The sequence below is a fragment of the Chenopodium album genome, chromosome 6, assembly GCF_948465745.1.
Source record: "Chenopodium album chromosome 6, dcCheAlbu1.1, whole genome shotgun sequence".
NCBI classification, from domain to species: domain Eukaryota; kingdom Viridiplantae; phylum Streptophyta; class Magnoliopsida; order Caryophyllales; family Amaranthaceae; genus Chenopodium; species Chenopodium album.
Window position 1 is genome coordinate 54,406,948 of NC_137839.1, and position 14,094 is coordinate 54,421,041.

At 35.5% G+C, this 14,094-nt stretch overlaps 1 protein-coding gene across 1 annotated transcript; it reads right to left on the minus strand.

Annotated features, from left to right (window-relative positions):
* Positions 1 to 368: 368 nt before the first annotated feature.
* On the minus strand, positions 369 to 11,404 carry LOC145636095 (uncharacterized). The gene is made up of 6 exons (XM_081687550.1): positions 9,346 to 11,404; positions 8,734 to 8,845; positions 8,564 to 8,656; positions 7,079 to 7,279; positions 824 to 1,040; positions 369 to 684 (listed from the first exon to the last, which is right to left on the minus strand). The coding sequence occupies exons 1-5, from the start codon at positions 9,636 to 9,638 to the stop codon at positions 834 to 836; spliced, it is 906 nt and encodes a 301-aa protein (XP_081543676.1). The 5' UTR covers positions 9,639 to 11,404; the 3' UTR covers positions 369 to 684; positions 824 to 833.
* Between the last annotated feature and the right edge of the window lie 2,690 nt (positions 11,405 to 14,094).

A 14,094-nucleotide genomic window follows, 5' to 3' on the forward strand; every position in this document is an offset into this window, starting at 1 on the left:
ACATACTGTATCATTGATAAATCTTTTGTATTAACATACAAAGACCAGCATAATGAAAAAACTCTTACGATAATTACAGACTTATCACATTCATTAATTAACCGTGCTCCCTTAGGGGGACTACATGTTTTTGCACGCGTGCCAACCACTGGTAAAAGCATAGAATTAGATTCGAAGTGTCAGTTTTAATTGGTTCAATGATTTCATTTAAATTGAAATCAGCAATATCAAATTTGTTTGATTCAACATATAAGATTTATAGAAATATGTACAATCCAGCACTTAAAAATAAATTAATTAAAAAATTTACCATACCTTCAACTACCTGAGGCCTTCTCTTAGTCTGCAAGATTTAAATCTAAGAATAGTGGTAGAAATGAAGAGTATTTACCAAGGAAATGTAAAAACAAAACAATTGTTAGATTTAGAGTTATAAAATAAACCTGACCAAATAGTATGTTTAGAATTACAAGCAAAAGTTACTATGTACATGAAAACTTACAACTTTTGCTCATACCTCATTACATGCCATTTCATCAAGTTTCTTATGTTAATGGTGTCCAAAAATGTCTTCAATGATTTAGATTCTAGATTTATCTCCAATATCCTTTTTATAAAGTTTCACACTTTCACTCTCCTCCAACTCGGCTAAACAGGGTTGAGTTAGTTGCCTATCCTTCCCACCTACAAATGATTGCAACACAGGATTAACATAGTATAAATTCAAACATCTATTTTTGTAAAAAAAAAAAAGACATCTCCTATCTAGAGCTACTCAACTTCTAAGCTATGCAAATGATACAGTGAAGATAAAATGTGGTACCTTTAAGCAGTTATGACCAAGGCCATTTTGCATCTGTCCAACTAAATTGATGATCTATTACATTGGTGTCTCCTCTGGGGCACAAACTTGTTTCAAAGTCCCCTGCCTTGCAGTAATTTAACTTCTTGTCACGTGATACAGCTTCCTCTCTATAAACTGGATTATTATACCTAGGATGTTGGACAAATGAAACACTTTTCCACCAAAGCTTAAGAGCCTAGCACATCAAGAGAGTAAAGGAAAAACATACACTTGTTAGATCATACACACTAGAGCATTTTGCTCCCGGTTAATGCTATTTTTATTTTACCTGAATGTTTGTTTAAGAGATTTTAAAGCAGATGGCCAATGTATGGGACTTAAACTTTAAAAATCAATAATATGATCATATTTCATCAAAAAGAATAATTTAAAACAGAAAATGTGTGAGCTGGAATGAGAATAGAACTAAAAAGTGCCTGATATGTGTAATTTGAATTTGCAAATCCATCTCAAAGTTTAATCACTTCATTTGATCTTGCCAGTAAATGAACAATCCTTCATGGACTTCTGATAATGTGGGTCCATTGCAATGTGACATGCATAATACATTACCACTTATATCACAGTACCACTAGCAGAATACTTGTGTAAACTATTGCATAAAATACTTGGGCACATCTTGAAAGAGACAATGCATAAACTGTGAAACATTAAGAAATATGACTAAAAGTTCAAAGAAGGGTGTTTTGAGTTTTTGACTTTTCAAAATCAGTTTAAACACAAAATTTTACTTGTAGTACATAACTTAGGATATGAAACTATACTGTCTCATTGAAGCCTTTGCTAATTTCTAGTCCCCTCTAGTCTCTACAATATCATGGATTCGTGATTGATGTCATTGATCTCTTATGGTTTTTGAAAGTCATATAGTTTTAAAGCCATAATATATTGGGATTTTATAGTAAACAACTTTATTTATAAATTGAAGTTAAGAAAATTTTGGAAACTGGAAGGTCTAGAAGATATGAAGAAACTATGAAGCCTTATAAAGGTTCTCACCTCACTCTGAAAGTAATAAAAAGCTTTGCTTCATTATGACTATCATCTTCCCTGAATAGTGTTCACTGGCAAAGTGATGTGAAGCAAGAGGGTAATTCTTTTGAAGAGCCAATTACATTGATTTTACGTCCAATAGGGATCGAACTTGGAGGGAAAAGTCAAGGATGGGTCACTTGTTTGATTATCAAGGAAGAAGGAAATTTTATACTTAGTTTTTTGTAGAATTTTGCTTGCAAGTTTTTACCTTTCACTTGAGAGGGTTTTTCTTGGTTTAAGCACTTAGGATTAGTTTATTTCTGTTATTTAGTTGCTATAAACTTCCTAAGTATATTAGGAAAGTTTTTAGTATGTTTAGGATTAGTTTATTCTAATTAGAAGTAGTTTCCTATTTTGTTAGGATAATTGGGGGGCAAGGTTAGGGGTTTGTCCTAATCCTTGTAGGGATGGAATTAGCTTATTTTTAGTCTATAAATAAGGGATTTTCGTGGCCTTTAGAGTCATAAAAAATCAGATTAATTCAATACAATTGTTTAGCTTTGTTTAAACACTTTCTTTGCTAGTTTTCAATTCAAGGAGTTGTTTTGATAATTAGAACGTGCAATTCTTAGTTCTAGGAGTAGTCTAAGATTTGTTCATCAAAGTATCTAGTTCTAGGAGTAGTCCAGATAATTTGATTAGGCATTGAATCCGTTGCAGGAGTGGTCGTTTTCGAGGTCATATCCGGCTACTTTCATTCGTTTTTGGTTCGAATTTCTTATCAAGAACGAAGCTTTATTCTACTAGTGTGATTTTAGATCTTTTATTAGGTTAAAGGGCTTTAATCCACATCAAACTGGTATCAGAGCTTCAGTTTTCTGTCAACTTCAAAGGGTCGTTCTCCTTTGTTACGAGGTCTTTTAAGGTGATTCTTTTTTTATTTTGGTTTTGTCTACTTTCTATCTGCAAAATTTCAGAATTTTCAGAGTTCATTTGCTATTAAACTAGATTATTTTCTGTAACTGTGTCAGTTTTAGTCCGATTTGGTAGTTGGTGCGTTTTGTGTGCGATTTTGTTCAAAGTTGTGCTGTGATTTTTGTGGTTTGTTTCTGTATTTTTAAGGTCTTTTTATGTCTGTTTATAATGGAAGAATCGTTCAAAAAAATCATGGATAAGGTATTAAGCTTACGAAAGAGTACGAATAACTATTTTGATGATTTTGAGGAATTATTACTTGATAGAAAGAAAAGGAAAAAAAAAGGCTGAATCGTGTTCCTATAATTATACGAAAGAGGTGTACAAGTTGGCTTCCGAAATTGAGACTCGTTCGAATAATAATAAGAAGAGTGTTTCACTACACAAGGTTTTATCTACAATGAATAATTTATTTCATACTCGATGCAAAGTTGGTAACACTACTTGTAGAGTGATTATTGATATTGGTTCGTGCACTAATATTGTTTCAACCGAGGTGGTGACTAAACTACAACTGCTTACAAGAGATCATGAAAATCCATATAAGTTGGGTTGGCTTAATGATTCTAAGGGATTTCATGTAGAAAAACAAGCTTTGGTAAAATTTTCTATTGAAAATTATAAGGAAGAACTACGGTGCGATGTTATTCCTATGAGTGTTTGTCACGTTCTTTTGGGTAGACCATGGCAATTCAATCGACATGTGAAGCATGATGGTGAAGCTAATACTTACTTGGCAAGGTAGGAACGAAACGTTATAAATTGATTCCTTTGTCTCCTGATGAAAGCCATTCAAAAGCTAAGGAGAATCAACTTTCTACTATGTCCATGAACGCAAAAGAGTTTCATAAAGAGACGGAGGGAGATTGTCATAAGGATATTGAAGGGAAACGTTTAGGTTCTAAAGAGCTTGAAGAAAAGGTGATTGAAACAATTGATGTTCCCATTGTGTGTGACGTTGTTCAAGATGAGATTATTCATGATGATCTACCAAAAGAAACATCGCAAAAGGTTGTTGATACTATTTTTGTTCCTCTACCAAATTTAGTTGCTACAACATGTGGGACTGAAGATGTTATTGTAACTTTGTAAGAGCCATTCGTGAATCAAGAGAAAAATTCAATGGTTTCTTTAGAAGTGGTGGATTCGTTGGGCATGAATAAAGAGAAGAAATTATCATTCATACATGGGAGAGAACTAAAGCCTAAAGTGTTCTTATGGTCAACTTCGAAGACCAAGGACCAAATTGAGAGTTGGTTGTTTCTACTTTATTGCCTTGCTCGTGGTGATGTTCTAACATTGCTTAAGATTGCTAGCATTGAGGTAATTGTTCTTTTGGCTTGTATTCGTCGAATTTGGATGGTTTCATGGTATTGTTCTACATGTTCTAATGAAGTGAATTTGAGGGCAAATTCTTTTGAAGAAGGGGAGAATGATGTGAATCAAGAGGGTAATTCTTTTGAAGAGCCAATTACATTGATTTTACATCCAATACGGTTCGAACTTGGAGGGAAAAGTCAAGGATGGGTCACTTGTTTGATTATCAAGGAAGAAGGAAATTTTATACTTAGTTTTTTGTAGAGTTTTGCTTGCAAGTTTTAACCTTTCACTTGAGAGGTTTTTCTTGGTTTAAGCACTTAGGATTAAGTTTATTTCTGTTATTTAGTTTCTATAAACTTCCTAAGTATATTAGGAAAGTTTTAGTTTGTTTAGGATTAGTTTATTCTAATTAGAAGTAGTTTCCTATTTTGTTAGGATAATTGGGGGACAAGGTTAGGGGTTTGTCCTAATCCTTGTAGGGATGGAATTAGCTTATTTTTAGTCTATAAATAAGGGATTTTTGGGGCCTTTAGAGTCATAGAAAATCAGATTAATTCAATACAATTGTTTAGCTTTGTTTAAACACTTTCTTTGCTAGTTTTCAATTCAAGGAGTTGTTTTGATAATTAGAACATGCAATTCTTAGTTCTAGGAGTAGTCTAAGATTTGTTCATCAAAGTATTTAGTTCTAGAAGTAGTCTAGATAATTTGATTAGGCATTGAATCCGTTCCAGGAGTGGTCGTTTTCGAGGTCATATCCGGTTACTTTCATTCGTTTTTGGTTCGAATTTCTTATCAAGAACGAAGCTTTATTCTACTTGTGTGATTTTAGATCTTTTATTAGGTTAAAGGGCTTTAATCCACATCACAAGGGCTAGATAAATGGTGTACCATAGATGCATGTACATGTTGGGCAGGCCGGTGTTTGTATGATAAGGTCATTCGAAGCAAGTTCTTTCTCTAGATATCGTATCTCAATGATATTGAGCTTGCTTACTACAGAAAAGGGGTGACTGATAAGACTTAGGACTCCTCAGATCAATTATGAAAGAAATATTATTAGAGATGTAAGCTGCATTCTTGAAATCTAACTCATAAAAGACAAACACAGAAATTATGAGGCACTCTTTACAAAGATATACATATATCGATGAGGTCCTCAAAAGATTGATTATTCAAAGATGAAAGGGCATTGATGCTCTAATGGATAAAGAGGACAAGATACACAAAGTTTTAAAACCGAGTAGGAGAGAGGAATTGAGAATCACTCCATAATGTTTCTGACAGCATGTTGTATGTATGTATTGGTGCGTACACAACAAAATGTTTCCTATATTACAAGATTCATAGGCTGATACTAGAATAACTTGAAATTAATCAATGGAAAGGCATAAAGAAAGTCCAGACATACATCAAGAAGCTCATGATGAATTTGGAGTTTCTTGAATACTGGAGATGTGGATCATAGTTGATGATGATTTTCCTGATAAATATCTACCAGATGTACACTCACTCTTGGAGGTTGAGTAGTCCACTTGAATAATGTAAAGAGGTTAAGAGGAGTCATTTATATGATGCAAAGTTTCTAGCTTCTCACGAAGCTACAAATTGTGTTTCATTATTAAAAAAATTATACATTTATGTTCAATTAGGTGAGTTTGTTAGTAGGTCTCTCAACATATGTATTTAGAGGTAAATGATAATGATAACACGGTTTATAAACCTGAAAATAATAGTAGGACTTCATCCACTAGAATTCAATAGCTTAAGTCTAAAGCAGAACCTTTCATGGAACTACTCTGCTGATTCCTTTTTTTTTTTATTAAATGTACTATAAGATATTGATAAGCTTGTATCTAGTTTTATCTTTCTTGTGTCATACATGTTTGTGATCTGTACAAGGAAGTAAAAACTCGCATGCAATGATTGAACAAAGGTATACGTAGACAGATTCAGGTATTTTGCACACTTTAAAATAAGCTTGTATTGCTCTTGCACCTTAATGGGAGCTGCTACTCTGTTTCAAATGTTTGGAGCCTTTAAGATTTTTTTTTTTTTTTTTTTTTTTTTTTCATCTATCCAAAAGTTTACAAAAGATTTTGGTACTATCATGGTCCTTTGTACATACTCAGGATAATGCTAGAATGGACCCATATTATGTTGACTGTAAGACAAACTTAACCTCAATTTGGCATTTGCATTAAAAAAAAATACTTAAGATTCATTGTTTACAAGGTTTCAGCATGACTTAGATATGGTCTAAGCTATTGCTCAAGCTCTACCATCTAAAAACATTTTGTCAGCATTAGTCTACAATATGTCAGCCAAACTGTCATATGTTTCAGACTCAAGGAATTATTGATTCGTTCAGCAAATATTTTGATCTCAACACCCAACTAGTTAACACTAATTTCCACAAGGGATCTATGCTACATGAAAGGCCTAAAGTAAGATTAGATCAATCACAATTAGTGCTAACAATGAGCTAACTCCATTTGTGCCCATCAAGCTTATGAGCTAAGGTCACTAATTCCCTTTTCATCAGGGAAGCTCATTCACCAATGCTGGGTTCCATAGATACCCAGAAAAGCTAAAGCCCATTCTACAGCTTGTTAATAATCCGAGCCCAATTTAACTGCTAAGCCAAAGCTTCCGTCACTTTCAATCAAATGTGTCAGACTATTTATTTGATCTGAAAGTTATTCTTCTAAATGATGCTCTTAGAGACAAGGAAGGTTGAATTATCTAATTCTGAAATCGATTTAGTACTTCCTCTGCCACAGACCCAAGTAAATCATGACTGGATCACTATAATTCAAAGTGTATCTTGAAAAACATCAATATTAATGCATGAAATATCCTTGAACATTCAGGCAAAAAGAATCAGGTTGATTAAGCTCAAACTTAAAAAAAAATTGCTACCCTTGAAAAAGTATCACTTACATGCCAATATATCCAAACTGCAACTTTGTGCGGCATCAACCAGAAGAAGAATAATTTGTCAGCTACCTTTGAGGTACTCACTCGTTGCGCTCTTAATACAGCACAGAAATGTTCACCCAGATCCGGGTGATGAACAGAGATAACAACTGACAAATCATTTCCAGGTGCTGTTGCCTTGATTTTCCAACTCCCTTGCATGTCCTGCATGATTGCTTACGAGCCATTTATTTTATCATCAATTCTAGTATGAGGAATCCAGCATTTGACACCAAATAATCGAAGGTATATCTTTACAGAAGTTGAGTAGGATAGCTACGGTTTACTGTTTGGTAAGTGAGTCACCATGAGAACAGAAACAACAAAATCATCTGCAACGCTGAGATAAACAGCTAATACTTATGCAATCCTTACAGAACTCAGGCTAATACAACTGCAACAGGTTTTCTCAAGTATCATGACACTGATTTATATTTAAATTTATTCTTCAGACAAATACCACAGTGGCTTTAAAATTAACTACTGCATATGAATGAGAAACATCAAATTAAAACAAATACCCAATCATAAAGTTTAGTATTTAGACATTCAAAATCAGTGGTCCATTGAGTTTATGAAGTTCAAGAGTAAGTATCCTACGAGTCCAGGTAACATAGCTCTGCCAATGCACATCATCAGGGACAAACCATTGAGTAAAAGGTCTACTCATACAGCACATCATCGAGAAATTAACCTATCTCCTACCAAACTTTTTACAGTAATAGACACAAACTCATCCAAGGGTTCATTATACAAGAATAATAACCAAATTATACAGCATTTATTGATTTATAACAAGCACATTCCATATATATTGTACTGAATGATGTGAACATATAACAGTATCTTTAAATTTATACAAAAACCGATAGTCTTACCTATAACACTAATACATTCAATTGTAAGAAATGAATAAATGAAGATGTCAGTAAGCACTAAGCAGTAACCTCCTCTGATATTTAACCTCAGGGTTAATCTAGAAAAAGTGGTTCCAGGAAGGGGACTCTCAATGAACAGCAGAAATCCGAAAGAGGTTAGGATAAAAATGGTAAGGCCAAATGCCTGTCCATTTTTATTTTCAAAAAGTCAAGGAATAGTTGCCTCTATCTATATGGGCTATAGTTTTCTTAACACTTGGGGACCCAAACAGATGGTGCTTCAATCTATTCTCTCAATATTGTAAGAATTTCTCATGTTTGTGCGAAATATTATTTTCCCACATTGAAAGAATGGTAGGAAGGTAGCTAGCATACAACTCTGCGGACTAATCATCCTATATCATGATTATAACATATTATAATAGTTCTTGTCTAAATGCAAGTCTTCTATCTAAGTACGACAGAAAGATGTGCATAATCTTGGCAAATAAAATGAATGATGCTTTACAGTTTGCACACATATGAATTAAGGGGGAAAAAGGGTGAGCCAATTAGTTTATCAATATCATACCATGAAAGGGCTAACATGTAATGCTTTTGCAACCACGTCCGAGCTTGGATTAAAAACAAATGTAACTCTTTCGCCCCAAGGTGTATTAGTTACCTAGACGAAAAACAAAATTGTCAAAATCACAGTAGAATTGAGATCAATGTATTGTGTATTTGAGATTGATGTATTACCTCAGCTATACACTTCTTCAAATTAGTAGAAGAGTTTTCTTGGTCATAGCAATAGTATAAACTCAACGGATTCTGTTCATATCCCACACTAGGCGGTATTGTTAAGAGAAAACTGAAAAATAAAGGCACTATATTTCAGAAATGTATACATAAATTAGGCCTAATATTCTTAAAAATTTCTAAATTGACGTTTTAGAAGAAAATTGTTGGCATATTGACAAGTTTATCATCCAGCTGACTTTTAACAGGATGAGTGTAAATTCGAGTTATGAACATCAAATCTGTTTTTTATATTTGCACCACATCTTCTTTGCATGTGATTTAACGAACTAAAAAAGCTATAAAATGTAAACCACAACAACTTATCACTTTCTTGGGTGGTAAAAAAAAATACAATTAATTCGTCCGTTTACCTAGTCTAATTTTTTCATCTTAGTATTAAATTAGTACTCCCTCTATCTCTTTATTAGTGTTTCCTCTCTCTTTATTATGTGAGTAATAAATATTAGAAAGGGACTCTAATAAAGAAACGGTCACATTGACATTAAATATATAAATCGAAAACAGCGTAAATAGCAAATGAGAAGGAATGAGTAAGCAGTTTAAACTTACACGGGGCCAGTAGTCCCGGCAAGGTTTCGAGCTTCATCAGCCGATAAATGGTTAGAAGACGGAGAAAGAGGCGAGACGTCAAGATGAATGAGCGCATAACGAACATTGTATTTAAAAGAGTGGTGGACAGGACGGCGGCGTTCGTGCCAAACAACTCCTTGGTAAAGAATGATGCCGTCGTCATCGGAAGGTAATATGCGGCGGAGGAGGAGGCGGAAGGGGAGGAGGAGAGAAAGAGCAAAGGAGATAATGGAATTCCAAATGATGGAGCCTAAAAGATAGAGTAACTCCATTTTTATGAAATATTGTGGGAAGTTTTTTTGGTTTTGGGCGGGGAGTTTGCTGGTTTTGATGGATTGGGTTGGTTTTGGGAACTAATGATTTTAGCCAAGATGAGTGGTGAGTGGTAATAAGCAAGTCCACGTATGTTTATAATTACGAACGATATGGGTGTCTATTGGATGCTTGATTTGGATTTGGGTCAAATTCAATTTTATATTATAAAATATAATTAATTATTTGTAAAAAAAAATTAGTTACACGTTCGCTTTTTTTTTTTTTTTTTTTTTTTTGAAACCCGCGGAAAATATTATTATTAAAGATCAAGGTCCGCCAAAGTTTGAAAGCTTTGGGAATAAACTCATACAAACACGTTCATTAGAACTACCCGGATCCCATCTAGCGGCATAATGTGCCACTATATTTCTCGCCCTTCTAATGTGATTACAAGCAAAATAGGTAGAAAAAGCTCGACATTCTATGAATATCATCTTAAAGGAGAAAGATAGTAGCTGCTCCCTCCTGCTTGGTCTTGATAGCCCTGACAACATTGATTGCATCCCCTTCTAATACCACCCTCTCGTATCCCATTCGTCTTGCAATTTCAATCCCATAACGGGCTGCCGCAGCTTCTGCCATTTCAGATGGCCACACACAGCCTGTATTTCGTACAGCGACCAGTAGCAAAGACCCCGAGTCATCCCTCACCACAACCCCTAACCTCACAGTCCCATTATCAGGAACATATGCATCGAAATTAACCTTCACACAGCCACGCCTAGGAGCACTCCAGCTTGCACGCGAGGGTATATCAACAGCAGCAACCCTTCCACCAACCTTAGCATTATAAGTGCCATAATCCTCACACATTCGCACATACCCTGATGCAACCCAACGCTGTTCAAGCCTCTTACATTTTCGAAAACCGCCTTATTTCTACAAGACCACGCAGCCCACGCTAAACATGAGAAGAGTAAGAGCTGTACTTTGTCCAATTTGCTAGCCACCCACATTAACATTTCCCTAAAGGAATCAGTTGGAGCTTTATCAATAAGGTTTCTGAACTCACTTTGCTGCCATATAGCAATCGCATATTTGCAGTAGAAGATGGAATGAATCACAGTCTCTCTACCACACCCACATACAAGACATACAGAAGAGGTTCGAATATGCCTCAGAAACAGGACATCCATAACCCCCAATGTGTTTTTGCACGCCCTCCACAGGAAGTGGCACAGCTTTGGTGGCCCATTCAAACCCCAAACAACCTTCCAAATGTCATTCTCCTCCGTGCCATAGTATAGATTCCATGCATTCGTGCACCCCAATCTACCAAGCCAATAGGCCGAACGAACTGTAAACAGCCCATCAGATGTTGGCCACCAAAATCTCCTGTCACAAACTGCAATATTAGGCAGGGGAATGTTCAGAATTTTGTTGCAATCCTCCACCCCAAAATTTGCTCCAACAGCCTCAACATTCCAGCACATGGCATCATAATCAATGAGGTCACCCACCATTAAATTCTAATCTTAATTTGTCAGTGGCGTAGGAACAAAGTGGGATCCATCTCCAGGCAGCCATGCATCATCCCATACCCTTATCGAATTTCCATGGATTGGGTTGGTTTTGGGAACTAATGATTTTAGCCAAGATGAGTGGTGAGTGGTAATAAGCAAGTCCACGTATGTTTATAATTACGAACGATATGGGTGTCTATTGGATGCTTGATTTGGATTTGGGTCAAATTCAATTTTATATTATAAAATATAATTAATTATTTGTAAAAAAAATTAGTTACACGTTCGCTTAGTATCTCTTTGGTTTTTGTTTTTTGATTTTCTGTTTTTGTAAATCATATGATATATAATGTCAATTTTCCTCAAAAAATTAAATATAATGAATAAAAATTAGTCAAATTTACAAAAAAAATTCATTATTTTAAAAACTAACCACTAAAAAGTGGAAAATACTTTTTTTTTTTTTTCTAGTTTTCTGTTTTTGGTATTTTATTTTCAAAAAATCAGGAAACTGAAAAAAAAAATGTTAGAGAAGCCTTCAAAATAGGAAACTAGCAAAATGTGTTTCTACTATTCTCTTGTCACTTTTCAAAATCATCATTTTTTAATAAGTTTCACCAATTTTTAATTCACTAGTTTAAATCTCGTGCAACGCACGGTTTTTACTTAATCAAATTATGAATCAGTGAATTATAATGTTAACACAACAATAATTTTTTTTCCCAAAAAAAAAAGTACAATATATTTAATTGAAACAAATACTTGAATTTCTTTTCAAAAAAAAAAAAAAAAAAAAACTTGAATTAATATTATATTGTTATCAAAAGTTATTGATTATTAAACATTAAAAAAAAAACACAAAAATTTAATGATTATAGTGTTTTACATGAGAATGCAATTTATAATTATACCCCGTGTAATGTAATTATATACCCATATGTCCCTATTTTATTGGCATGTTTTGACCGGTACTATATTTTATAGCATACTATAACTGGCACAATGTTTTACAAATTTAGGGCCTGTTCACATTTACTTAATTTCAGTTCATTTCAGTTCAGTTCAGCTCTAATCAGTTCAGTTAAGCTCCAATCAGTTCAGTTCAGTTCAGCTCTTAATTTTCCTCTCTCATAGAGTGAATAAAGTACATTAGGACCAGTAAAATACATTAAAATCATACTTTTTTGTAATACAAAAAATACATTGGGGCTATTATAGTACATTGGGACCATTTTTGGGAAGATTAAAAATGAGAATAATATGTTAAAATAAAGAAGATATATGAGGGATGAATATTAAAAATAAAGTAGAATTATCTTTTCAAAACTTCTAAAATAGAAAGTGGGGCTAACATTGTGAAGAAGAGAGGGGATTGTATAAGAGAAAGGTTTATAACTTATAGGAATGAGAGAGAAAGAAAGGACTAATGGAGGCTACTTGATACCAATGTTTTAAAAAGGAAAAATAAAACCGTAGCGAGTATCTGTCTAGCATAAAGGGCGGCCTATGGCCCGGACCAATGCCCTTCATTTTTATTGGGTTAGGTACCTGACCCATTAATTTTAAAATAAAGGAAAAATAACAGCCTAAAAATTAGTGGGTCAGCAGGTCGAGTACGAGTGAAACTGGGTCAGGTATTTTGGAACACCTTCACTTGCACCAAGGCATAAATTTAAGGCGCAATGCAAGGGTTACCAATAATCATTGCGTGGAATGAAGAACATCGAAAAGTGAAACTAACTGTAGAATATGAAGTGGTTGTTCATTCGTTTGTTGAAGTTACTCCTCTCGTCTCTCCTGATATTCACATCATCCGAAAAGTGTAAATCCATTATATGATTTCTCATCAAGAAAAGGAAGTTACAATCGGACTTTTTTAAAGAGAAGTTAACCGTTGTTTTGGGTATTTTATACCCGGCTAAGTGGCCCTACCAGAGTCTGACATGTGTCACTAGAAGGGGCGCCACCTTGGACCTTCCAGATGCTGACACGTGTCAGGCAGATACATCCCCTGATTTTGGGTATTTGATGATCCCAAGTGGACCAATAAGAGAGCGACACGTGTTGCCCTAAGAGACGCCCAAATGTCCTCTCAGGAAGTGCAAAACTTTGAGGCGCCGCAAAACGGCGTGCCCTAATCCCTAGGTCATCCTACCCTAGGGAGGGCACACTTCCCAAAAGACCCTATAAATAGGGACAATTCCCTCATTTATGACGGGACGTCACATGAACATTTATTATAGAGCTGTCATTCTTAAGAAACAGACAGCACCTGAGCTTGGAATGCAAGCAGATAACTTTATTACCGCACGTTTTACTCCGAATACCGTACTAACTTAATCTTCGAAGGCGGACCACCGATCATCCGACAATCCGTTTTCTTTGTAGGTACAGGCGACCTTGCGGAATCCAGTATTGAGTTGTAACTCTCCCGAGGGACACAAAAACCCCAAAACATTTGGCGTCGTCTGTGGGGAGAGTACCTCTAAAATAGCTTCCCAAGAAAATCATGTGCCGCCTCCAGAGACCATTCGGCCTCTGGAAGAAATAAAGGTCCATACGGACCATGACTTAGGTGGCGACGCAGATGTCAAAACCTATGTGGCCCCTAACGGGTCAATCATCTCTAAGCGCCTCCGTCAGAAAGACAGGCGGGAGCACAATGCTAACCAGGCGGGTACTAGCAGGCCCCCTGGACCCTCAAGTAAGCCCACAGGGCATGCGACTGATGCCTCCCAGGCGGCAAGATCAGCCCCAGTCACCTGTGACGAGCTCATGAAGTTCATGAGTAGCCTCAAGGGTGAAATTAAGGGACTAATCAACAAGCGGACGGCTGCCCCTAGAAAGGAGCAGTCGGCCACAAGGCCTGCCAAATCTGGGCTATAGAAGTCGGTCCAGGACCGACGGTCGACTCCTCACTCGGAGAAGGCTCGGCCTCAGTTTGACCTGT

Excerpts from the sequence above, each read along its gene's own strand:
- LOC145636095 (XM_081687550.1), bottom strand. The coding sequence starts at position 9,638 with ATGGAGTTACTCTATCTTTTAGGCTCCATCATTTGGAATTCCATTATC. Across the intron at positions 8,846-9,345 it reads GCCGGGACTACTGGCCCCGT|TTTTCTCTTAACAATACCGC; the intron begins GTAAGTTTAAAC and ends TTTATTTTTCAG. Across the intron at positions 1,041-7,078 it reads CAGTTTGGATATATTGGCAT|GCTCTTAAGCTTTGGTGGAA; the intron begins GTAAGTGATACT and ends TTGATGTGCTAG.